Source organism: Pogona vitticeps, chromosome 3 (genome assembly GCF_051106095.1).
Source record: "Pogona vitticeps strain Pit_001003342236 chromosome 3, PviZW2.1, whole genome shotgun sequence".
Classification (NCBI taxonomy): domain Eukaryota; kingdom Metazoa; phylum Chordata; class Lepidosauria; order Squamata; family Agamidae; genus Pogona; species Pogona vitticeps.
The window spans coordinates 248738973-248766620 of record NC_135785.1 but is presented as its reverse complement, the minus strand read 5'-3'; the positions used below and the strand labels follow the sequence as shown (position 1 = coordinate 248766620).

The 27648-nt window shown below is 41.6% G+C and overlaps 1 protein-coding gene across 2 annotated transcripts in view; it reads right to left on the bottom strand.

Annotated features, from left to right (window-relative positions):
• Window positions 1–18544, bottom strand: part of TRPC6 (transient receptor potential cation channel subfamily C member 6) — an 80663-nt gene extending 62119 nt beyond the window's left edge. The window contains exon 1 of one of the 2 annotated variants that reach the window (XM_020795998.3): window positions 17994–18544. In XM_020795998.3, the coding sequence (XP_020651657.3) occupies window positions 17994–18136 (143 nt within the window). In that variant the 5' untranslated portion in view covers window positions 18137–18544. The remainder of the gene's footprint in view (window positions 1–17993) is intronic. The other variant, XM_078390097.1, reaches the window with a different exon arrangement.
• Window positions 18545–27648: the final 9104 nt, after the last annotated feature.

The following is a 27648-nucleotide window of genomic DNA, read 5'->3' as shown; positions in this document are numbered from 1 at the left end:
TATTTATTTATTTATTTATTTATTTATTTATTTATTTATTTATTTATTTATTCATTCATTCATTCATTCATTCATTCATTCATTCATTCATTCATTCATTTATTTAAGACACTTAAATCCAATGACCCCTGAAAACAAAATTCAATTCCAAGGAAATGAAATGCCCCCAAAAAGTAACATTTAATGATTTAGTTGCAAGTGAATTTTAAGAAGCAAAAAGAAATATAAAAAGGGCATAAAAACAAACTGCAATGCAGGAACTAAAAATTTCAAGACGAAAACTCTGAAACTAAATTAAGATTGGAGGAAAATATATATTCATGCACACTGTAAAAAGGCTGCAGCCATCTTCACAGGTTTGGCTTGCTCCAGCGCCCCCCTACCGCCCCCCTTCTGCTCCAGCGCCCCCACGCCGCCCCTTTTCATTTTACCGCCCCCCTGAAAAATGAAATCACCCCCTGGGGGGCATTATCGCCCACGTTAAGAACCACTGATTTATATTAACACACATGCATATACATATGGGAGAGATACCTCTTGTCATGAAAATGGAAGAGAAAGAGAAATCAACTCAATCTTTTTTTTCTGAGGTAGTGAGATAATTTTTTTTAAAAAGTCTCCATTGATTTTGACTGAAAATATGCTAAATGTGCACAATGCTGCCGTTAAAATCAACAGAATTTAAATCTCCTTTAACTTTGGCTATGTTGTATTTTTCATTTGTTTGTTACCTATTGCAATTATTGCCCGGGGCCTTTCCCTTTGCATTTAATTAAATACTTTTGTGTTTCATTTCGCTCAGTTGAATTTTCAAAGAAGCGGCCATATCAGCAAAACCAACACAGAGTTCTGCACCCCTTAAAAATTAGCAACTTAATGTGAAGTACCCTTTATCAGATGTATGAGTCACTAATACAGTATATGTGTGATTATGAAGAGAATGTAGACAGTGACAACTAAAGGAAATAAAATGCAGTGAGTGCTAAGCATATTATTATCTATTAGAGATGGGCACAGATTGCCAGTTTTGTCGGTTTGTGCCAGTTCAGACAACGGCCGAACACGTGTTCTGTGTTTCGGCATCCCACCCCCTCTGGCAGGTGCCCACTTGGAAGCAGTAGCCTTCCTCCTGATTCTGCCCCTGAGTGGGTTCCTACCAGAATGGGCAGGGTGCCGAACCGTGGAACATCTGTTTGGCCATCATACAAATAGGAATGAACCACCGAACCGGTGGTTTGTGCCCACCTCTACTACCAATACCCATTCACAAACCAGTTTTTCTGTTAATATATTTTGTTAGTGCTTACGCCCATTACCAAATGCATTGCAATTTTTAATCAACTTTATACTGAAGAAAGTAGGAAAAACCACTAGGCTAGTCAGGTATAATCTAAACCAAATCCCTTCTGAATACACAGTGGAAGTGAAGAACAGATTTAAGGAACTAGATTTGGTGGAGATAATGCCTGAAGAACTATGGATGGAGGCTTGTAATATTGTACAGGAGGCAGCAACAAAAACCATACCAAAGAAAAGGAAATGCAAGAAAGCAAAGTGGCTGTCCACCGAGGCCTTAGAAATAGCAGAGAGGAGAAGGGAAACAAAATTGCTAACATGTGCTGGATTATGGAGAAAGCCAGAGAGTTCCAGAAAAAAAAAAATCTACTTCTGCTTCATTGACTACGCAAAATCCTTTGACTGTGTGGACCACAGCAAACTATGGCAAATCCTTAAAGGAATGAGAGTGCAGGACCACCTTAACTACCACCCAGAGTAGACTTTTGGTCTAGATGGGCGGGATAGAAATCCAGTAAATAAATAAATACCTCCTGAGAAATTTATATGTGGAACAGGAAGCAATTCACTTAGAACTGAATATGAAACAACTGTTTGGTTCAAAATTGGGAAAGGAGTACCACAAGGCTGTATATTGTCTCCCTGCTTATTTAACTTATATGCAGAATACATCATGCGGAAGGCTGGACTGGATGAAACCCAAGCCGGAATTAAGATTGCCGGAAGAAATATCAACAACTTCATATATACAGATGATACCACTCTGATGGCAGAAAGTGAAGAGAAATTTAAAAACCTCTTAATGAGGATGAAAGTTGTTGTTGTTTAGTCGTTTAGTCATATCCGACTCTTCGTGACTCCATGGACCAGAGCACGCTAGGCCCTCCTGTCTTCCACTGCCTCCCGGAGTTGGGTTAAATTCATGTTGGTTGCTTCAATGACACTGTCCAACCATCTCATCCTTTGTCGTCCCCTTCTCCTGCTTTCACACTTAGGTCTGCATAGTCAAAGCTATGGTTTTTCTAGTAGCGATGTGTGGAAGTGAGAGCTGGAGCATAAAGAAGGCTGACTGCCAAGGAATTCATGCTTTTGAATTGTGGTGCTGGAGGAGACTCTTGAGAGTCCCCTGGACTGCATGGAGAACAAACCTACCCATTCTGAAGGAGATCAACCCTGAGTGCTCACTGGAAGGACAGATCCTGAAGCTGAGGCTCCAATACTTTGGCCATCTCATGAGAAGAGAAGACTCCCTGGAAAAGACCCTGATGTTGGGAAAGTGTGAGGGCAAGAGGAGAAGGGGATGACAGAGGATGAGATGGCTGGATAGTGTTATTGAAGCAACCAACATGAATCTGACCCAACTCCGGGAGGCAGTGGAAGACAGGAGGGCCTGGCATGCTCTGGTCCATGGGGTCACAAAGAGTTGAACATGACTTAACAACTAAATAACAACAAAAATACTGAAGAAGTTAAACTATTTGATGGATACAGCAATATCTACAGTCATTCCTTCTAATTTCCCTTTCATATTTCTTTGCCTTTGGTGTGGTAACTTTAGCCCATGCTAAGGCAAAGAAATTTCAAAAATTAAGGATCATGAAGCAAAGTAATCTCCCAACTCAGATTGTTCACATCTTCAGGTTGCATTAAGTGGAAGATACTGCATAGCCAAACACAATTATTGATAACAGGACTGAAACACACATCATAATAGGACAGAAAATGATTTTGTTGGATTTCACAACCTCTGCGAAAACAGTGTTTTCTCACTCCACTGTGAGGAAAAATTATGACACTTATTATGTGAAGAAAATGGCTAAATAATTTAAACATTTGTAAGGAGTAAATCATTTCTGAGTAGTCTCTACCTAGAAAACCCTGAAAAGGATCCCCATATGTCAGAATTGAATTGACAGCAGAGGGGATGTACACAAAGCTATGCACACATTTTAAAATGTGAATGACTAAGTGCATGTAATTAAAACAAATTATGCACATACACTCTTCAGACAATATGAGGAAATGTGTAATTAAGAACAATACATAAATAAATATGCATTTCATGTAAAATGCATCCTTGTATGCACTGCAATGCAGGAAGAAAAACAAAGTCTTATGGATGGAGACAGGAAAATAATTCAGATAGGATATGGAAGGAAATCAAATCAGAGATATTTTCACATCTCCGTATATGAGAGAAGGAGATGCAAAACACCTCTGTGTAATAGAGGGAAGTTTGGTAAATAAATAAATAACAAATAAATATGTCTACTTGACTTGGCTTGTGCTTAGGGCTGTTGTAGTTGATTTACCTACTGCTAGTAGAGGGATGTATTTTCAAAGAAGAGAGGCTAATGAGGGGCAACATGACATAGCCATCTGTGCCATTCTGTCATGAGTGCAGCCGAAGATCTGGAACCTAAAGGGTTAACTGTAGCTGAGGAGATTGCTGAGCAATCAGAAATACAAACACCTGAATTGCCTCCAGAATCTCCTCCCCCAGTAGACAGGCTTCGGGCCAGGCTTGGGGAAAAACTTATGACAAAAAGGTCAGAGGATCGCTTGAAGGCTGCCCGCAGAAACATCCAATCAACTAGCCCTGAGTTCTGACAGGATGAAAAGGCTTCCAGCAGTTCAAGGGCTGTTTTTACTATATAAACAGCTCTCAGACGGCTGAAAATCCGTGGAAGCAACAAGTGAAATTTCTGGCTTGCATCCACGCTCCTGACAACCTTGAACCTTGTTCCCTGGACCCTTGGCTTTGGACTCTGACCCTGGACTACGTTGTGTGAGTTGGCTTTGGTAACTGGATATTGGCCCTGAATTCCTGACATAGGACTGGTTTATCGGACTCTTTTGTTGTAACCCCTGGGAATGTGACACATTCATTGAAGATACAGAAAGACAGGACAGTTATAAAACCATGAACTACCTCCAAAATAAAATACCCTAGAAACCTTGTTGGTGCCCATAGATTAGATGTGCTGCCTCTAAATGCCAGATTGCTGAAGGGGAAAACAATGACCATTCTGAGAGAAGTATTAGAGAATCTTAGCAGGATGAAGCTGGGGAAAGTCAACATCTCCCAGTTCTGCTCTTCTGGGTTCTCTATGCCACTGGTTCTTAACCTTGGGTTACTCAGGAGTTTTGGACTGCAACTCCCAGAAGCCTCCACCACTAACTGTACTGGCTGGGGTATCTGGGAGTTGCAGTTCAAAAACATCTGAGTAACAAAGGTTAAGAACCACTGCTCTATGCAATAGCAAGCCTAATAACGAATCATTGCCATTATGTTATACTATCAGAAAAGTACAAGAGAAAACTTCATTGTTTGAGAGGATAAAAGAAAATAATCTTCAGAAGCAGAAGGCTAGACCTAAAACACAAGAAGGCAGCATTGCAGTATTCTCTCATGATTCCAAATCGCTCACCAGGCACCCTGCCGCACAATTTCTTGGGTTGGAATATATATTTACTGTCTATATATTGCAGGACCACTGTATCCATAGGATCAGTACCCATCGTTTTACTTGGCTAACTGAAAAAAAATCTATCAATCAAATCGGTCCCAGAAATACACACTCCCAAGGTGTATTACCAGGACTAACCACTAAATAGAACCAGAGGCTATGCTATATACAGGTGGCCTAAGACAGAAGCCTTCACCACCACCTCTGTTGGTCAAGATTTCTGGCAGTTGAAGTCCAAGAACATCTGGAGGCCTAAAGTTGGGGACCACTGGCTTAAGGGACATGCACTTGTGGCCTGATGTTTTCAAAGGAAGCAGCTTCCCATGAAATGGAGAAGTAGCATTTGCAGGAGAGACAGCAGTTGCTGGTTTCAGGGAAACTTCCTTTGTGAACAAGAAGGCAGGTAACCTAGTCCTTTGGCAAGACTGGGCCAGGTCTCCCTCTCTCAGACATGCACAGACATCAAATAAACTACAAGTTGTTTCGTTTAACCTCTATTTCCAGCATCCCTAGGGGAGCTTGAAACAGATGCCTCATGGATAGTGCAGTCTTACTGTACCTAAAGGTATGCCTGGACAAAATAGGCCAACAACGAGAAACAAATGCTGAGTGGTCCTTCTATACAATATAAAGGTAAGAGCTGGAGGTGTTATACCTTTATTACATCATTTTAAAAGTTGCAAACAAACAAAATCAATCCTAGCCTCTGACCTGTGCTGGTCTTTTTCAGGCTGAGCACCCTTGGGGGATGGATGGTAAAGAAAAAACATCAGCGGTCTTAAAAGTATGGCTAGATTATGTAACAGGACATAATTTAGACCTGGCTATTTGTGCTGGGCAGGATGGGGGTGATCTGGAAGTTAAGAAGCTCTGTCATGGCCAAATTCACTTGCTGGGATTCAGAAACTCTTCAGTGGTGGGGTCCCACTTAAGATTGTCCACCCCAGAAAACTTATAGTTTGAACAGCTTCCTCATGTCTCTTGAGGAGTTTCCTGTCTGGAGCATCTCCTGGTTGACCTAAGGAACACCTTACTGTTCTATGATTTTTATTTATTTTATTTATTTTATTTATATCCCACCTATCTGGTCGGTTAAGACCACTCTTAATATGCTTTTTACTGGTTTTAAATTGTTACCTAACGAACGACTTTCTAATATTGATAGATATATTTGATCATATTTCATTATTCTAATTTATTATGTTTCACATTATATACGTTCCTTAATCATTTGTAGGCCACCTTAGATCCCTTTACTGGGAGAAAAGCAGGACAGATAAACGAGTACTGAAACACAATGTTGGAGGAACAGTGCAGCTTCTTTATCACCATCACATTAGCATACTCTTACTCTGAAACTCATCAGAGTCACTGTAATATTTGCATCATCTATGAGCTAATAATTCTTCTGCCTCATTCACTGCCTCCAACTGACTGGTAAATCAACAAGTTCATTGGGCTCTGTAGTGGCTGTTGTGAAGAAGATGCTAGCAATTTTCCCCACCTCAATTTCTATCTGTATCCAGTAAGGGTCATTCATTCTCCATCATCTTTAGAAACATTTTACTCTTTGGAAAATCCTTCCAAACTCATGAAAAGGCTTACATACGTACCTATACAATTAACTGGTTTTGTATCTCTCACACTGTCTGAAAAACTCTGGATTTATAATGCAAGGAAGTCACTTTATCAATCTCTGCTCCTGTGTTTGTTATACTTCTTCACTAGCAGCAGTTCCATTTGCAGAAAATTAGAAATTCTGCACTCTCATTTGTAGAATGTCTATACCGGTATTAGTAATATGAGATACTGACATTTACCAGGTTGCCATCAAGGGATTATATATATTTCATCTTAATAAAACAAAGTACTGTAGTCTGCAAACATAGGTAACTTTTTATGCTTAGCAGACTAGCATATTTAAATGCAAAGACCAACAGGCTGTCTGAACTCTTAAATAAAAGGAAATTAATCTGAGTTTAACAAGACAAAGAAAACATTTTCGTATCCCTGGGGATCTGTTCTCTAATTACTAGTACAGTCCTCAAATCTTTTCGTCCTATTCAATACCTTCCACACTGGTGTTACTCCCTGTCCTCCACACCACGCTGGGCCACTGCCAGCCATCGTTCACCAAAGAATAGAGAGACTTTTGTTTAGGGGACAAAAACAGCAACAGTCAGAAACTTCAGTTTACAAACAAGTCACACATGCATGGGGATTTTGTTTCTTTTTGACTATGCAAGGAGCAAGAAGAGCAACAGACAAAATGTAGCTACCCTGCTGCTTTCAGACTACAATTTATATTTAAAAACAAAAGTGTGGATATCTAGAAGAAAACCATACAATCATAGAACAATGGCGTTGGAAGGGGCCTACAAGGCCATCAAGTCTAATCTCCCACTCAGTGCAAATCATAGTGCATATGTCATAACTTTCTCTTGAAAATGGCCAGTTTTGGAGCACTCACCTCCCCACACCCAAGTAACGGGTTCCATTGTCATACTTCTCTTACAGTTAGAAAGTTTACCCAGATATTCAACTGAAATAGGGATTCCTGTAACTTGAGCACAGTATTATGTGTCATACATTCTGGAATGATTGAAAAACAGATCCTGCCCTTCTTCTGCACGAGAACCTTTCAAGCATTTGCAGAGTGCTATCATATCCCCCTGGGTCTCCTTTCCTCAAGATTAAACATGCCCAGTTCTTTCAGTCTTTCCTCATAGGGCTTGGATTCCAGTTTTAATTGCCATCCTCTCAACATGTTCCAGTTTGTTGGCATCCTCAGCTTCAGACTTTTTAACAACATCCCTGCAATTCTTTGCGACCTGGTTGTATTCTTCGTTTGTGGCTTAACCGTCCCTCTACTTCCTATATGTGTCCTTTTTTGTTTTCAGTTCCTCTCTGAGCTTTTTGCGAATCCAGATTTGTTCCACCTATTTTTCTTGTTGGCATTGTCTCCAGTTGTTCCTTTAGAATTTCCTTTTTAAGAAACTCCCACCCATCTCTGATCCCATCTCCTGCCATGAGGCCTTACTTATCACTGTACTGAGACTATTAAAATTGGCTTTCTTAAAATCCAGTGTACACATGAGGATATACCTCCCCCGGGAACTCAAGTATGACATGGTGACTTTCCCCTAGAGTTCCCCTGACTGCCATTTCATCCACCAGGTCATCTCTACTGGTTAGAACCAAGTCAAGGGCAGTTAATCTTCTAGTTTTTTCCTCCACTTTTTCTAGGAGAAAAGTATTAGCAACACAAGCCAGGAATCTCCTGAAAGGTTTGTATTGGCAGAAACTGCCTCCAAATAGATAATTAAAATCTCCCATTACTACTATATCATGTCCCCTGGAAATTCTTGCAATTAAGAGGTTTAATCCACATCTTCTCTTTTTTTGTGGTGGTCAGTAGCAAACTCAACTACCACATTCCTTTTAATTCCTCCCCCAGTGATATTAATCCAGATGCTCTCAATGGGATAACCAGGCTCATCCTCCTGCATTTCTATGCAGGAATATTTGTATTTAACATACAGTGCGACTCCACTTTCCCTTCTGTTCTTTTTAAACATTTTCATATCCTTCAGTTGCTATATTCCAGGCATTGGAGGCATCTCACCAAACTTCAGTTACCCCTGTTAGATAATATTTACCCTCCTATAGCATTATGTATTCATAAAAGAGATCTGTTCCTGATTCAAACATGATGTTGGAGTTTCTGGTATAAGTAGAAGAGACTTTGCTGCCACCAGATAATTCAATCAACCTTTCCTTGTGGTTTGCTCCAATAGCAGACAGCTAAATAGTGTTGATTATAAATAAATTTAAAAGTTATGAAGTTGTTCCCTACAGTGTTCTGTTAAGAAAATAATTGTCCCCACTTCATCACAGGATGTTTCAACATGTCTTTCTCCTCGCACAAGCAATAGCCTTTATATTTTATAACTTAATATGAAGTAAATTCTACTGGTGTGTATACAGTGCAAACTGTGCCCCAAGTTCCCTTTTGCCCTGTAATAATCAGGCTTTTTTCTGAATTGTATAGGTCAAGAGAAAGGAATAAGGAGGATTTGTTAGGAAAAATTCTATTTTTGCATTACCTGTATCTTTCTTACTGTCCATCAGTAACACCTTCTATCTAACCTAGTGCCTCTTCAATTTGATTTTAAATATCACCAAAAAAAGTGACAAATCAAGAAAAGTTTTCATCAAAAACCCACACTGGTACTTGTATCTTATATTATTAATCACAAGACAGTGACAATATAGAAGGGGAGGAGGCATTGACCTTGATACAAAGAGATGTCTCTAAGCCACTTCGGAAGGTAGCCTCATGTAGTGGGTGTTATAGTACAATAATCCCCATTAGAAGCAAGATAGTTGATGAGATGAAGTTCTGTTCAATGCAGTCATTTTTGGAAAATATGGTCGATGGAATTTGCTCATTCTCAAAGACTTAAAAAAACCATGAAGAAATTTTCCATTACAACAAATGCTTCCTGATCCAACGGGCATTTCCCAGAAATGTACAACTTGGAATATTTGTGAGTAATTCAGGACCATTACTCTGCAAGCATCATTGTACATCATATCCGTTCTTTGTTTGTACAACACTGTGATCTGGATTATGCAGGGGCTTTCCTGAACAATTGTTTTCTTTCTGGATAGCCAAAGACATAGTTGTAGCCTGATGGAGGGAGCTTATTTTGTGCCACAGGTGAACCGATTGCAGAGGTTTTTAGAGGTTTTAGAAAACTAAAATGATGATGATGATGATGATCATCATCATCATCCAAGGGTCGTGGTGGCGCTGCGGGCTAAACCGCAGAAGCCTGTGCTGCAGGGTCAGAAGACCAAGCAGTGGTAAGATCGAATCCACGCGACGGAGTGAGCTCCCGTCGCTTGTCCCAGCTCCCGCCAACCTAGCGGTTCGAAAGCATGCAAATGCAAGTAGATCAATAGGGACCACCTTGGTGGGAAGGTAACAATGTTCCGTGTCTAAGTCGCACTGGCCATGTGACCACGGAAGATTGTCTTCAGACAAACGCTGGCTCTATGGCTTGGAAACGGGGATGAGCACCGCCCCCTAGAGTCGAACACGACTGGACAAAAATTGTCAAGGGGAACCTTTACCTTTACCTTTACCTTTACCTTTACCTTTACATAATAATAATAATAATAATAATAATAATAATAATAATAATAATAATAATAATAATAATAATAATAATAATAATAATAATAATAATAATAATAATAATAATAATAATAAAAGTTTTAGTCACTGTGGAAAAATTGAAAAGTAAATAATCGCTTGTCTAAAAAACGCAAATGTAATTCATTACTTTTGGGGAACTAGAACTGTAGTAAATTATTTCTTTGAAGTAACTTTCCAAATTCTCAGTTCCACAATAATTCCAGCTGCACTGGGAACATCAAATAATCTTTTTTTTCCTTTTGCTTGCCTCACACATCCAAAGTGCAAATAATTCTAAACAATTTCTATTATCTTTATCATTTTTAATATTAAATTTTGAAGAAATTCTCATTGGCGAAGTTCAGGAATTTTGTACATGCCTTGCCTACGAGGTGGCTGAGAATGTAATTACATGTACAGTCATTCACTGTACAATAATCTCTGTTGTAACTGGAAGCTTCCTCGGCTTCCGACACTTAGTTAAAGCCCAGAGAAACACAATATTAGGTAACTCTTCATACAGAGTTTTTTTCAGATCAGGAAGAGTGGACAGCTAGACAAGCTGCAGTGTGATGAAGAGAGGACTAATAAAAGGAAAAACAGGTGCTAGGCTTCCATAAGCTTAAAAATACAGTATCTCCAAAAGGAATTGAGAATTGAGATAGAAAAATGGAATGCCTTTTCCATAAAACATTTTGGAATAGGGATACCAGTCTTCGGCAACTTTCTCCTTGAGCTGGACACTAGCCTCCTTCATATCTCCTACAGGACTTATAAGAAAGGAGCTATATTTCAAACATCTTCCATGGCAAGTTGAAAATATATCTATAATAATAACTCCACCTTTGGAATGCCCTGAGGAAGGTGCTGAACCCTGAAGAATGACAATGAGTGCTGAGTCAACATTTCTCAGAAGACAGGGTCGTTGTTTTTAGAAACATTCTGAGATGTTACTTTTTCTTCCTATAGAAGTCACCTTGCAGAATAATTTCCAAAATTCCTGTACTACTACAGCCAATTTCAACAGGAGGAAGGCATACGGACCCCATGGGCAGGCCGTGGCATAATTGAAGGGGGCCACAGACTGGAAACAATTCTTCACACACCACCCTATAAACTTGGTTATAATCCTTATACAAACCTGATCTGGCATACAGTATATTTCTCATTATGCTTATGGCCAAAAAAAAAAGGTTCAGAATATCACTGATAACAGAGTACTGAAGAAGAAGCAAAATGGAGTCACCTCCAGGTGAAGAAATGGAGTAGCCCTCATAGTCAACAAAAGAGTGGGAAAAGCTGTACTGGGATACAGTCTCAAACATGATATATAATGATTTCAGTGCAAATCCAAGGCAGCTATGTTGCCAGTGCTAAGAAGATAGTCTCCCCTGCCTTATTTTAGATGCTGGAAATATGTGGAGGAAAAGCTCTTGCTAGCTGGCCATGGCCAGGTTACTCAAGTCTTTGTTCCCTGACTTCTCTGATCTGTCCTCCACTACTCATTTTTCCCTCTGGCAGCTCAAAAATTGTCAAATAAATCAAAACAGGTAATTATGGCTTTCTAGTTGGCACATTCATATTGACAACCGTTAAGTAACTATGTAGGTGAATACTCCACAGGATGGTTCCAACTAGTAAGTCTTATACTTAACATTATCCTATTTGCTTAACCATATTTAACTCCAAAGTTTTTAAAGGAGCTTGTTTTCCTATCTGTCAGGGATTTTTGCATGGTGAGTACATGCCTTTGTAGGCACTGAACTGCACAATCTTAATCCTTTCAGCCTGCTGCTGCCTCCTACCAGCATTCCTATATTGTGCCAGATTGTGTTAATATACCTTGACAAGTTTAAATGGTATAAATCAGAGGAGGTGGATTACAACGTGACTCATGGTAAGTAGCTAAGATATAAAGGAAGAACATTAGTGGGGTTGAAAGTATACCTCTTACAGTCATCAGTGAATACTCCAGATTCTTGTCATATTACATAGTATAATCATTTCTGTATGGTGGAGATGATAATACAAGTACATTACAAAGTGGAAATGGCCATGACTGAATTAAGGAACTGAAAAATTGGAAGCACACATTTTATAACAGCCTGCTTTAAAGTACGTGTAATCTCCCACAACCTCTAGTCCTCTAAACATCCATCTACTTTCCAATGCAATATTTTAATGCATACTTACTAAGTAGCGATTGTTTCTTAACATTATAAAGTAGGTAAAGCCCATCGTAAACATCCCAGTTCAGCTGATGTTGTTCAGTTTATTTCTAATTTGTCAAATGGGACTCCTTGAACAGTTTCTTTCAAATGTATTCACAACAGGGCACATGGCAAAATCAATATAGATGCATCTGATGAAGTGGACTGCAATCCATGGAAGTTTATAATAACACTTATTAGTGTTTATTAAGGTGACACTGGATTCTTTGTTGTTTTTGTGGTAGCAGTCATGGAGCTGGAGAATGAAATCTAGTTATGTTTTTATTCTGTGTTACCCAGAATGGGCCTGGTTTGGCAGTGAAGATGTTTTGCTCAAGTTCTTGCATGTAAATATTAACAAGATGTGATCTCCACTCCATATTAAGAGTCAACATTTCCAAGGAATTTGCGTATTGCAAGCCTGATGTCAGGTGACATTAAATCTAGCAGAGTTTTAACAATGCTTTCAAATGTCCATGTCCGGTTAACAAAATTGTGCCCGAGCAACAAGCCAACTAAAATAAACTGCATTTTACTTCTGTTAAATCTTTACACTAAGGTGGCCTGCTGGTGCAGCTATTTACAAGTTTTGTCCAACAGCTTAACTAATTATCCAACATTCGCAGAAGCAGGCAATATGCAGACATGCCTGGCTGTGACACATGGAGGTGTGACTCAAAAGAGTTCTTCCTACACATTTACTGCATGTTAGAGAAAGCTCATTTCTACTTTTCACAGAAATTTATTAACATCCTCTGAAAACATAAAACAATTTCTTGATAGATGCTTTTGCTCCTTCTCCCACCACCTCAGCCCCCCACCCAAATGACTGGCTTTATTTAAGAACATTCATCTCTAACAATTTGAAACGGGCTCCTGATCTTTTTCATGATTAATATCGTCCCCATTCTCCTGCTCAGTTCTAGATAGAACATAGTCTTAATCACTCAACTAGAATGAATCTGTCAGTTTTTTAAAAAAAATTTCCCAGATATGTTCATATGTACATTGCAAATGGTTGTAACAGATTCTGGACAGGATTGGATAGCTCTGTGTCTAGTTTTGGAGCCAGACATTGGCAAAATGGAAAAAAAAATCTGTGTAACATGGGGCAAGTTATTCAATCTCAAAGTGTCCCCAAAAGTAGGGAATGTTAAACCACTTCTGTGTACTGTATTCTATACCTAAGTAAACCCTGGAAAGGGCTGGTATAAGTTAGAATAGAGTCCCACCTGGGTCTATGATTCTATGATCCACACTGTCCTTCTATACAATGAATATAAAGATGCACTTCCTGCTTCTACAAAAATCTCCCCATAGCCTGCAAGCCTGTAATGAACTGCTGGATAGCTCAGTAGTTTAGGTATTTGGCCGTGGAGCCAGATTGGGATTTTGGTTCCCCACTGTGCCTCCTTGACAGGCCTGGACTAGATGACCCACAAGGTCCCTTCCAGCTGTGGAGTTTTAGGGAAACATCCTAGTTTCAACATTTTTGTAAGATGTTTGGAAGTGTTATGCTAATGAGCCTTTTTATTTTCTGTGTGGTACTGTTTTGTAGTTTGTCATATTAAACAGCTATTATAAACAGGCTAAGGAGAGAGAGTTTATGTTTGTGATTGATAGTGTTAAATCTCAGAAACCATGCCAGAAAGTTTGTCCTCTTTATGGTGACATGAAAGTTATGGCTTTTGTTAACACCGAGGTCCAATTCAGCCCTTCCAGACTACAAATAGAGGCTGACATAATGAAAGCTTCAACCCAAATCCTACACAAAGATAAGTAACATTTAAGTAAGATGGCCAGCATAGAATTCTCCTTCTTGAAATCTAAATTTCTACAAGGAGGGTGGAAGTATATTTAATTCCCACTGGAGATGGGCATGAACCATTTCCTACCAGTTCGTAATGGTCGCAGCACAGGTGCTGCTGTTCCCCTCTCCTGCTTCCTCAATCTGCCACTCACCAGGCCTAGCCTCCAGGGTCTTCAAGTCCTGGCAACAGCTCAGTAACCTCCCTCTTGGCTGATCTCCCACTCGGGCAAAAGAGCAGACCAGATAATTATGTGCTCTTGCTCGCGACTGGCAGATCAGCCAAGGAGGTGGAAAAAGCAATCAAGCTGGGCCCAGTGAATAGCTATTGGAGCCAGAGAAAGTGAGAAGAGGAGGAGAAGCACCTCTGCTGCTGCCTTTACAAATTGGGGCAAACTGGGACGAACCGGCTTGTGCTCATCTGTAATTCCCACTTACACAGAAAAGCCTCCACCTATCACTCACAAGACCATTGCCCAAACACAGGTTCGCCAAATTAGACAGATCTAGATTTAAGTCCACAGCACCCACTACACACACAGAGAGTTACAACTAGACATGAGACTATATTGTAACGACAGTGACTTGCAAGGAATTGCATGATATAGGAAAAGAGGGACATATACAGATATTTGCCAAGCCTAATGCTTTTCACATATAAATCCTTACTCAGGTTTACTGCCAGGTAGCAAACAAATGGATCCTTTCATCTCCAACTCCAAAGCAAAACGGTTTCCCCATTTCCCTGTTGTTTGTTCCTTTGCTTCAGCTATTGGGCATTGTAGAAAAGTAGTAGGTGAATAATCAACTTATGAAAAAGGAACCGCCACTGGGTGGAGAAACAGAATCTGTTTCGGCCTGGGGGTGAGTCTGGGAAATATCTGAAAGGCCAAGTTACTAGCAAGCAGGTTGGGCTAATGCTAAGGGATGGGGCCAAAGAAAGCAGCACAGGAAATGCTAAGCAAAGTTGGGAAAGGCAGTGTTAGGAATGTTCAGGATTAAGCACCAGTGTAACAGCTTTCACACCTGCAAAGCACAGCTCAATTCTATGTAAGATATTTGGTTTATAGTCTCATCTCTGATTGGCTCTGAAAAAGCTTGTAGCTAGATGAAAGATCTCTAGTAGGCCACATTCCATTTATGACCTAGACGTCTGTCTGGCCATCAGGAACTAGAGGGCTGGAGGAAGGGGTTTTCTGAATCCTTTCTACAAATATTGTTATAACTAGGCATGTGAAGAATATTAAATAAAAATCTTGTTCTCAGCTATTTTCCAAGTTTTACTTTGCTGAGACTTTCCCGTGCACCAGCTAGATTGCTCAGCTTCCCCTGTAAATGAAGCCTTGGACTTGTTCTTCTTTCTTTTTAACCTGTTTTTTTTTCTGCAAGTAAGTGCCAAACTCTGCATAGCCCAAGTGCCCTTTTTCGGGAATCCTTTTCAGAAAACATGCCATTTTACATAGGAATTGTAATAGTTCTGCACAGATTGGGAATGAAAATTGAGCACAAAACATCCAAGAAATCCTGCAAAATAGTTTTTTTAAAAATTATGTTCAGAGAAATTTCACTGCAATGAGAAAAGAGGGTGCTTTTTTTTTTCTCAGTCTCTCAAGAATCTGAGGCTGTGAGATTCACATCCCGAGTAAGAGCAACAGACACTGTGTGCTGAAAGACAGAGACTACAATAATGTGTTTACCTTAGTAGTATAATTAGCCCTCTTTTGTGCTTACCCAGATGCTCCTGAAGAGATAGGGGGGCGGATTAGAAGACACAGTGCACTGAAAAGGACCACTGGGGGCCACCTTATGATGCCGATCAACTAGATTGCATGGCCCATTCCACCTACATGGGTGTTTGTTGCATGCCTTCAAGTTGCATTTGATGTATAATCTTCCTTAATATGGTCTCCCAAGTGTGTGTGATATTTATCATTGTCTTACACCAGTGAACCACCACCTAGTGAATTTCCATGGCCAAGCTGTAATTCAATCCAGGGTCTCTTGAGTGCTGTTCCATTACTCTATGCACTACACCACCCTGGCTCACCACCTTGGTTACTATACATTAGTGACCTCTTGTGAACTGCTGTTGACAATAAAGCAACTTCTGTTCAATACATTACAAGCTACAGGGTTACTATGTTACAGTCTCCCTCCAACTCAATTCCAGAGGAGCAGTTATGCTAGTCTTCTTCTTCTACAGCGAAACTCATGCCAAGTTCTGTATCGCCTTGAAAACGAACAAATTTTATGTGGCATAAGCTTTCACTAAATGCAGCCCACTTCTTTGGAGAAATGGTCTACAGTCCACAAAAGCTTATGTCAAAATAAAACTTTGCAGCCTTTAAGGTGTCACACAACTCTTTGAGGACTTTGCTCCAACTCATGCAACATATCCATGAAATCATATCTTTTCATCTTCTTCACTTATTTCACACTCACAATAATCGGTGGTGACTGGGATTCTCATTCCGAAAAAAAACATAAAAGGGTAAGAAAAATCCAACTTTAATCACTGTTTGAACTGCCCTAGTTAGAAGGAAAATTATGAATCATATTATTCCATCAGGGGCTCTTCTTATCTTAAATAAAATTTCAGGATGCTTTACAGAATTGACTTGCAGTACACAATCTAGGCTAGGCCATGTAACCTACACATTCTGTTCACCACCCTGCCCTGACAAACAGTCTACCAATTCTTCAAATTCTTTTTGTTCCATCCTAAACATCCCTACAACCTGACTGAGGCCCCACATTGTGTCACTGCTGCCAGGCTATAACTCTGCAACCTCCCACATATACACCTGTTAGTCCTCCATGCGTCCCTGCATCTCATTCTCGTTCAACATTCATTTTACAGAGGATCTCTCTACCTCATACTCCCTCTTTCCCCTTATCCCCCATATCATAAGCTCCCCCCCAAAAATACTCTCCACAGTGCAGGAAAACATAAGCCTAAATTGTTGCCATCAGCCGAATCCCAAGGATCAGAACTGGGTGGATTTTTTACAATTGGTGCTCTGCACCTACTTCACACCCCAGTGGCCCTGGTGTGGAAGCAACCCAAACATACAGTAGTAAGAGTACCAGGCACTAAGGAACCTGTCTTTTTGCCTTATATCTGAGCCTTGGAAGCTCCCCAGGCCTGTCTGGAGGTGCCACAAATTCTGTGCAGGTTGCGGTGGTAAAAGATGTGTGCACCACAAAGGTGAGGACGACCTGTGCTCCATGGACTTTACATTTGTTTCCTCGCCACCTACACACCAAACCTTAAGGGAGCTGGGGGGAGGGCATTCTGCACCTTAAATCTTGAAGCCAATACCTATATTCACCTCACCCCCTTTCCTCATCACAAGGCTATAATGAAAGGTTGGGCATAAAGCAGCGAGCGCCTTCCTGCCCTAATTCTAACACCACAGCTGTGCTTTCTTTTTCGCCACCCACACCTTCACAGCCCGGGGGCCTTTACCCCTCCTCAGCGCATCCCATGCCATGTCTTCCCTCAGCAGCCCCCTCCCATTGTAGAAAGCCTTCCCCCCCCCACCACTACCTTCTTCTAGGTTTGCCAACAAAAAGACTCCTCCACAAACGCAGGCACTAAAAGTCGCTCTTGCTTTGGTTTCTCGCTTTCTTCCCCCCCCCCCCAAACGCAACAGGTGCAGCTCTTCAGGAAACGCTCGACCCTGCGCATTTCGGCCTGCCGGGCAGCTTTTGGAGACCCCCGGGAGGGGGGGAGGTAAAAAGGGCTGGGATGACCGGCCGACCCATCGGCCTCCTCTCTCACCCCTGCCCGTCCGCCCCCCTCAGAGCGCTAGTTCTCCCTGAGAGAGCGGAGGACTCCGTCCAGTGGCCACACGTCCTTTCGCCTCCGGTGGGCATCCTCTCCGGGCCACGCGTCTTGCCCTCAGACCCTTCTTCTTCCCTCCCTCTCCCCCGCTCCCCACAAACCCAGCATGAGGGGTGTCTCCCCCCTTCCCCGTTTCGGTTTGGCGGGAAAAAGCACTCACAGGGGGTAGAAGCCGAAGGACGCCATGCAGTTCTCCTCACGCGCCTCCGAGTCCATGAGGAGGTAGTCCTGGCTGTCGTTCCGCCGGGCCCCGCCGCCGGGCGAGCCGTTGCTCCGAAGCGCGTAGGGTTGGCTTTGACTCATGGCGCTGGTCGCCGCCGCCTTTGGGGTGCCGGAGGGTCCCCCTCTTTTTCTTTCTGAGGAGAACCCCGGGCGTGGAGAAGAGGGCGCGCAGCCGAGGATTGCCTCGCCACCCCGGCGCGCGTAAAGGCACCGAGGGCTCCTGCGCGGAGCCTCACACGCGGAGAGGAAACGCGAAGGGGCGCCAACGGGAGCCTCTGCCTGGAAAAGGAGCGGCGAAGGGGGACGGAAACCGGCCCGCGGGTCGGCTCGGGCCCCCCTGTCTCCCGCGGTTCCCGAGGGCGGCTCGGGGAGCGTTTCTGCGCGGGGCTGCAAGCGGAGGCGCAAACACGCATCCCCAGAGAGCCGAGGGGTCCTCCTCTTGCCCGCCCCGGCCGCCGCTCCTGCCAGTCCATGCAGGCACCCGCCACTAACAGCAGCAGCCCATCAGCCGCGGGCGGAGAGAGGAGAAGGGGATGTTACTATGTCAACCGACGAACACCGACCCCTCCCCGAGTCGTCATTGCCCGAAGACACCTCACCAGCCCCTTGCAAATTTGAGGCGGCGGGTGGTGGGAGAGAGGCTATAAAAGTTTGCTCGCACGCTGGATGGGCAAGGAAGAAAAACGGGCCGCCTCGAGCATGGGAAAAAACCTAATGAGGAGCAAAGTTTGTGCTAACCCCGCCTGGATGTTATTCATCCTCCTTCTCTGGCACGCCCATCGATTCCCACCCGCGCCCTTCAGCGGTTTAATGTTTGATTTCCCTGTAGTAGTAATAATGCATCACGAGAGAGCATCCTGTTTACCTAGTGCCTTCAAAACGCCAAGCTTTCGCTTTCTTGGAGGAGAAAAACCCTCTACTTGGTTAGACGAGCTTGTGTAAATGAATCTGTGCCGGGTCCAAGCTCGGCGAGGCTGGATTCTCGGATTACGGATCTAGGGGAAACGAAATTGAGCACTTCCGAGGCTAGTCATTAATGTGTCTTTTCAAGAAACCCTGTTACTCTTCCACGCGTCTTTAAAAAACAAAATTAATCATGTGTTCTTTTTTTAAAAAAAGAATTGAGAGAGTGATACAAGCCATCAAGTGATTTTTTTTTAATGGAAAAGGAGTTTCGTAATAGAAGGGCAACTATCGTTTGAACTACGGAAATATACTGCAGGCTCATGAGAAATGGATAACTGGAAATTGAATTTATCCAGGCCTCCAACACAGATGCATCCGTTTTTATCCTTGGCATGGTTCGTGCCCTGCAATCGGGCATCTGGTTGTTTGTTATTGAGAAACCACATTGAACAAACCCACTAACAGATCTGGCTGAAGGAGTCTTCAAAAGCAGTGCAACTTTGAGAAGTTCAGAGTTGACATACAAAGCCGGGACATCTTAAATGCCCCCAAAGTAAGGATCGATCTCTACCTGTGTTAGCCAAAGCTCAGTGTTGCAACGTGAGGCAAGGGGGGGGAAAGAGTGAGTTCTGTGCTTTGTCCAAGAAACCCATTCATGAATAGTTCATAGAATTAAAACATAATTAGGCACCAAAAAGGAAAAAAAAAGTGTGTTGTGTTCAGTTTGGCAGAGTTAGCATAGATACCTAGATGTTCAGTCCCAGTGCATACCCATAAAAATATACGAAGCAAGTAAAATTAAAAACAATTAGGGGTGTGGTTTTTTTTTTTAGAAGGTTGCACTGAAGATAGAAATGTCTAAATCCTATTTCGAACTGAAACAGAGTGTGTGCTGGGGAAGTGGAGGAGGTACATTGTTGAAAAATAAACAGGAGCTCAGCTCCTTAGAGAAACAAGAAGGGGAGGTTAAAGTGTGGAAAAGGTGGTAATTTGCCCCCAGAGATAGCTCAGGCTTGATTTGATCTAATGCCCATTTGTGGGGGCCCTCGCAAGACTGACAGAGCCCTCTGCTCCAGGAGCTCAAGTTATACTTTTCACATGCCTTATGGCTACATTTCACTTTTAATATTTAAAGAGAGGAATAACATATTTCCATCTACAGAACTTATATTTCCCAGGTGCTTCTTAAAACACAGTCGGTCTCTTATTGACTTCTCACAACTGGCTGCTCCCCATATGGCTCAAGGAATGATGCCTCGCCCCAAGGTAAGATATTATGCAGCATAGTAGCCAGAAGAATTGCCCAGCATAGGTGCCTTGAAGAGACAGAGACCCGTAAATATTCTGCCTTGACCTTGAAGTCAAAAACACAGAGCACAGGTCCAGTACATTACTGCTAGCTACCATACCTGGTTCAGGATTTCACCTACATGGCTGGATGCCAGTTCTGTTCTATAAACCTCTTTCTGTGACCGTGGTTAAGTCACAGTAGGGAAATGTGCCATCATAAGAGGGAGGGAGGATCAATAGATGCTATGCAGAAAGAGCCTGAGGGTGGCTTGCTGGGACAGGCTTCCCATCTCTCGCTGGAATTAAGAAATGATCCCATATAAGGAAATAAGTTTGTGTTGTCATCAAGCCAATTCGTAACAGAGGCCCTTACATGACAGAGAAGATCCACACATAAGATCTCCTATGGTCTTTTAAAAGCCAAAGCTTCTGCCGTGCAGTGGAGGAACTCCTATTAAGATTTGGGCATTAGAGAAGAGAGCATAATGCTTCTTCTCTGTGCTGCTTTCCCAGTTAATCTGTCACTGTCCTGAGTTGCTTTTATCCCTGTAGAGCAAAATGTATAGATGAAATACTGTATCACTCTAATAATGTTGCATGGTCATTTAAAACTCAGTATATCACGGGGCAAAATCCAGACTTGGTTATATTTACAGCAGACTCACTGAACTAAAATGCGACTTGAATTCCTCACGATGATTGATACAAATTCCATTGATGTTTATAATTCAGCTCACTGTGTCAAAATTTGATACAGTCTAAAGGTTAAAAGAAAGCTAATCCCTAAGTAAAGGCAGAATCAATCTCTCTCACAGGTTAGCCTATGAAAATTCATGCTACAGTTGCAAAAAGAAGGGTAATAATTTCTTCACAGGATGTATACAGAGTAATAGATGCAGCTCATTTGTTCTATTGATCCAAGCTACACATTGCTGGGCAAAGAAAGGTGGCAACCAAAAAATTAAATGAAATGTCCTTATCTAGTTTGTCCTGCATGTAAGAACATAGGAAGGCATCATATACTGAAGCAGACCATTAGTCCATCTAGCCCAGTATTGTAAACTCTGACTGGCAGCAGTTCACAGATATTCCTGCAGGATTCTTCCCTCGCTTTACCTGAAAATCCATGGTGGTCTCTTATCCAGAGCTGGCTCTACTTAGGTTTCAGAATCAAGCGAGATCACATCTGGTGGTATGGTATAACCCACTGGTTCTTGGGTTACTCAGGAGTTTTGGACTGCAACTCCCAGAAGCCTTCACCACTAGCTGTCCTGACTGGGGTTTCTGGGAGTTGCAGTTCAAAAGCATCCGAGTAACAAAGGTTAAGAACCACTGGTATAACCCCTGTCCAGCCTAAATATAGGAATTACTCATCCCCAGTTGTAATTCATCATCATCCTAAAGATACAGTATATTATTGAATTTATAAACAGGCACAGTCCTTTAACTTTTCTTTCAATCCCCAGGTCTGACTCACACAATCATGTGAGTTATTAAGATGGAGGTGGTTAGATTTTCATTTCTCCTCAAGGCGTGCAGTTGTGTGGTTGTGCCTCTAGAAACAAACTAAAGCAGCGAGTGCTTCTTTCCAGAACAAATACAGGACAAATGGGAGAGGTATGCAGCTGCTGAAAAAATCCCCAAGGATTGCATAAGAAGAAAAGTGAAATCCTTGTGAAACCCAAAAATCCTATATGTGCAAATCCAAAGAATAAGAACCCAATGACAATTAAATCTGCACAATGAATCTTGACCGCCCAGTTAGAAAAGTGGGAGAAACAGAAGTGGAGGATAGATACACTCCACATCACAATTCCATTCCTTGTTTGTTATACCTGTGGTATCTGTGAGGATGCCATGCCCAGGATTACAGGTCTCTGTATGCTATTTCAAATAAAGAAAGCTGCTATGCTTCCTGGGATCTCAAGACATGAAGACAAGTCGCATGTTGAGTGGTAATAGAAGAGAAGTAATTTTGATTTCTGTGCATGAGGTGGCTTTAAGCCTTGTGGAGGAAAGGATTCAAGCAGGAGCCAGTTTCTCCCCTGCCCTGTCTTTCTCAACACCAAGTGGAGTAGCTTAAATACAAAGGCTACATATACCTCCCTATCAGCTGAAGCAATCACATCACCTGGACCATTGTGAATGCATTTCTTTCAAGAAGAAGAAGAAGAAGAAGAAGAAGGTAGATGCTCTAGTGGTGGAGGAAAACATGACAGACTACTCACTAGGAGGAGAAAAACCCCAAGCTGATTCACATTGAATTGTATGTCATGTAGTCAAGAGAAAATAATAGGAATCTTACTGTCCGGGTTCTAGAGCATGTCCTGCATTATTTGCCAACGTGGTTAGTCTTTCATTTTATACTTTCATGCTCTTGTTAAGGTGTACTGATGATCTTGGGAAATAAGAAACAAGCCAAACTTGATTATGATAGCAACGACAGTAGTAAACTATTGTGGTAAGAAAGCATTAAACAATTTTAGGAGATAGCTGGCAAATAAAATTGTGGACATACAAATATTGGAAACATTTATGTTTGGGAGAGCAAGAATTAGCCATCTTTGTTGTTGTTGTTGTTTAGTCGTTTAGTCACGTCCAACTCTTTGTGACCCCATGGACCAGAGAACGCCAGACCCTCCTGTCTTCCACTGCCTCCCAAAGTTTGGTCAGATTCATGTTTGTAGCTTTGATGACACTGTCCAACCATCTCGTCCTCTGTCATCTCTTCTTCTCTTGCCTTCACACTTTCCCAACATCAGGGTCTTTTCCAGGGAGTCTTCTCTTCTCATGAGATGGCCAAAGTATTGGAGCCTCAGCTTCAGGATCTGTCCTTCCAGTGAGCACTCAGGGTTGATTTCCTTCAAAACCTCCAGCACCACAATTCAAAAGCATCAATTCTTTGGCAGTCAGCCTTCTTTATGGTCCAGCTCTCACTTCCATACATCCTCTCACTTCCATCCATCTTTTTTAGACGTTGTGAAAATACTTCAGTAAATGTTGGAATTAAAGATCCAGTCAGAAGATTAACTTAATAACTCAGTTCCCAAGGAAGGGATAGCATTCAAACAATTCAGCCACTGACAATCTCTCTCCTTTTTTCCCTCTCTCCATCAGGGAAATGTTACATACCTCGGTTGTTGTTTTTCCTGCACTGTAAGAAAACAACAATTGTGAGCTGCAACATCTGTGAAAAGAGAGCATTGGGAATCCTGTGTGTACATGGCACAACATTTTGGATTTTTTTAAATTGAAGGCTTCATCCTGAAGTCTGAGGAGACAAGAAGAGGCAAAGAAGGGGATTTGTTTTCCTTTTTGTTACAGCTCCAGAAGCCAACTTGCTTTGCCCACTCCTGTCTTCTCCCGCTTCCATTATTAATTTTCTTTAAAAGATACAGAGGCTCTGATTAGCCTTTTAAAAATCAAGTTTGCTTCCTCCCTCTGCTCCACAGAGCAGAGAAAGGATGTTTAAATTTTAAAGTTTCCTTATATCATTGAGTGTTTAAACTGTCTCTTTAAACCACTGATCATGTGGAGAAATTAAAGCAGGAAGTTCACCTAGGTGATCAGACACACTGGAAATGAACCAAAATGGAGCTCACTATAACCCTGAATAAAAGAATAGCTCTTCACCTGTATGTGCTAGCAGTGAACTCAAATGAATAGAGACCTTGAGTATGGATCCATGTTTCACTGTTGTGAAACAAGTGAGAGGTAACAGCAAGTTTGAAGGAACACTGTGATTTGTGAGATAACAGACAAATGGAGCTTTAAAAACCGACTAAAGTACTAACACATGTTTCCATTGGCTACAGAATACTGAGTGGTACGTGTATTGGTGGAATGAGGTCTCCCAAAAGAAAACCAGGCTTGGTTGGCCAATGCAAACAATGTTCCACTGCAATATTTTTTTGCAAGTTCAGCTTGTATTTATGATGCTTACTATGTTGAACAAAATTATAATGAAGTACAAAACGTCAGCCATCAAATAGGTAAATCTAAACTGACTGCTACAGTACCAACAGCTGAATACCATCAGCTGTAAATTGTACAACTGTATTAGCTAAGAGCCCCCTTCAGATGACATCAAGAAGAGGACCAAAGGAAAAATGCAGAAGAGGAAATGTGTGAGGTCTGATCCTGTGTTTGTTATCACTAGACAGAAGTTGGAAATGTAGATTTTTTAAAAGACTATGACTCCCAAGAAACTTAGAGTCAAGCTGGGCAATGGTCCATGGATGTTATACTCCTAAAGGCAAAACCCAGCTATTGCAATTCATCAGCAGTTTGTGTTTAAGGAGAAAATGCCTTAAGTTCAAAGGTGAGCAAATTATCTAGGAATCCAGAACAGGGACAGGATTGCTGGATAGTTCCATGGTTTAGGTATCTGGCTGCAGAGGCAGCGTCTGGGGGTTAAACTCCCCACTGTGACTCCTGACAAGGGCTGGATTTTATGATCCATAGGGCTCCTTCCAACTATGCCGTTCTAAGATGATGATGTTGATGATTCACACAGTAACTACACATAGCATCTGATAGCCAGGCCATCTGAAGGCTGGAAGAAATGGGGAGGGGGGAAGCTTACATATTATGAGATTACTAACTACTTAAATGGAATGTTTAAATAGCTATATAAATCTAACTTAAGAAGTGTAAACAAGAATGACATTTAAGAATGTCCCTATAAGGCGGAAACCCTATGTTTATTTACTTGGAAGAATAAATCCTGTTGAAGTCAGAGGACTTTACTTCTACAAGAATTGTGCAGGCAACTTCTTTCAGGGAGGTAGATGAATTCATGAAAACATCACGTGATAACTTTATTTGGATCAAAAAGAATTTTAACCATGCAAGATTGCAAAGTTACTGCTACTTTAGCCCAGCAGATATTTATGCTGCGATGTCTGTATGCAACGCGCTGCATAAAATTTGCTTCTTACTAATTGTATATGTACATATTCAAAAATAGTGAATATAATTTATGCATCTGTTCATACTCAAGATAGTAGTTCTTCCTTCTTAAATTTCTTTACATCTAAAAAGATTAACCTGTACAGCTTTTATAACAATGGTCAGAATCCTGTTCTTGTAAGTTATGCTGTGCAAGTCTAGTGATGTCATCAGACACGGCATGGCTGCAATTGATGACATCTCCAGAGTTGCACGGCATTATTTATGCCAACAAGATTCCAGCCACAATATGTTTTCAAGCAAAGGATTATCTCTCATAAACTTGGGTATGTGGCCACCAAAGAACCGTGGCATAAAATGACAGGAAGAAGTTTCTTTCTACACCACAGCAATGAAAATATGCTTGTATGGTGCCAATGGCCATGTTTGTGGTGAGATTCTTGGAGTCATAACCCCCCACCAAATAAGTTTAGAAGTCCTTCATTAGATCTTTAGAAGCAGAGTTATGTATATAAACAGTATTAATCATAACAGTATTATGTATTAAACTGTTACAACAGTTTGAGATCACTTTAGCAGATATGACTCCATCCTAAGAAATCTTGGGATCTGCAGTCTGCTGAATAATTTAGGATTCTCTGTTGTAATTCAGGAGATAGCATTAGAACCCTTTCGCATAGAAATCTAAGCCCCTCGCCAAATATAAATCCCAGGACTCTAAAGGTAGGAGCCATAACATTTACAGTGGCATCAAACTGTAGTCTGGATACACTCACTATAATATAAGCTGCTCCCTTGGGGTTCGTTTGTATGGTATTTCAGAATCAGGGTTGCGGTTTCACTATGGAAGGTTGTTTACCACGATTACATGCTTTAATGTCCGGAAGGTAAACCTGGACAGGCAGGATGAGTTGCACAGGCCTTTCCTCTCCCTACTGTTGCCACCCCCCACCTGGGAGAAACCTGCACAAGAGGTCCCATCCATACAGCTTCAGCTTTCAAGTGGGGTGACATCATCAGGGAACAATCCTTAAGAGTAGCAGGTCATAAAATTAAGCTGCAGAAGACAAACAGTAAGAAATAAGGAGAAAATGGGGGGGGGGGGGGGGAAAGCTAGCAGGAAGAAAACATTGTAAGAAGGCAGGAAAGGTACATAATGCTATTTAAAAGGGGAAATTCAGAGTGGTTAAGGAAGTCATAGAGTGTTCCTAGAATTGCTTGATGAAATCTGAGCAATGTTTTGGACACTGTGTACTACATCACTATAGATGAGAACTGGGGGGGGGGGGGAGAGAATGCAGCGCCAAGTCCTGCATGGTGATGGAACTAAATAAATGGGTTCACGGTGACCAGTAGAGCAAGGGAGACTTTTTCTCAACATGTAAAAAAAATCAAAGGTAAAATAAACCAAACACAAATTCTTTCTAGCTAGCATTGCCATTACTGCTATACACTGAAAGTGTTCAAGCAGCAACAAGTTTCGCTCACCAGAGGATGGTGTTTTCGCCACTTCTCACAATCGACACGGCCACTGAGCAACTGTTGTAAATTGCAATCAGTACTAACTATGGCTCAGATTTTGTAGCAGGCATAGATCTTGGAGTTAATAAGAAGCTATTTCTATACTTCATGAACTAGTCATACAATATTAAGTGGTATATTAAGTGGTATATGCATCAGAGAGAGAGAGAGAGAGAGAGAGAGAGGATTTGCCAAAGATTGGTATTGTTGGGCATCTGCCAAGCCTCACATATCAACTGGGGCCTGCTAGCAACTAGCAGAGCTCCCTGACCCTTCAGCTGCACATCTTGCAACTGCCATCTGCTTACTTGCTCTGTCTAGACAGACCTTTGATCTGATTCAGAACTGCTCTTCTCAAAGCCATAACTAACAATTTGGGCACCTGGGGCAATCAGCACGGCAAGCACAATCTCCCACCCCCTTCACTCTGATGCATGGGCATAAGCCTGCCCCAAGAAAATGGAAGGGGGAGGGGAACATGGTATCCCTCCCACCAAAAAATAAAAATAAAAAATTGAGAGAGAAGATTTATGCTTTCAAATAAAGGGAATGTGAATACAGTCAGCAGTTACTGCCATTCATTTTCTTAACATTTCTCACCTGTAGATTTTAGGGCCCTCTAACTTTTAGTGCCCTGGAGCAAAGTTAAAGTTCTTCCACCTTAGTTAAAGCCCTGGATCTTCTTCTATAGTCATGTTCTTAAAGCTGTATGTTGATGCCAATATACCGCATTGTTTGTGCACGCACATTATTCCTTTTCATTGAATCACAGAATCACATAATAATTGAGTTGGAAGGGACTTATGAAGCAATCGAGCCCAACCTCCTGCTCAAAGCAGATCAGATAGTTGGTTGCCCAATTTTCTCTTTATTGCCTCCAGCTTTGGAGCACATACCACCTCCCAGGGTAATTGTCATAGTGTTTGAACAATTTTTTCCTTATATTCAGCCTAAATCTTGCTTCC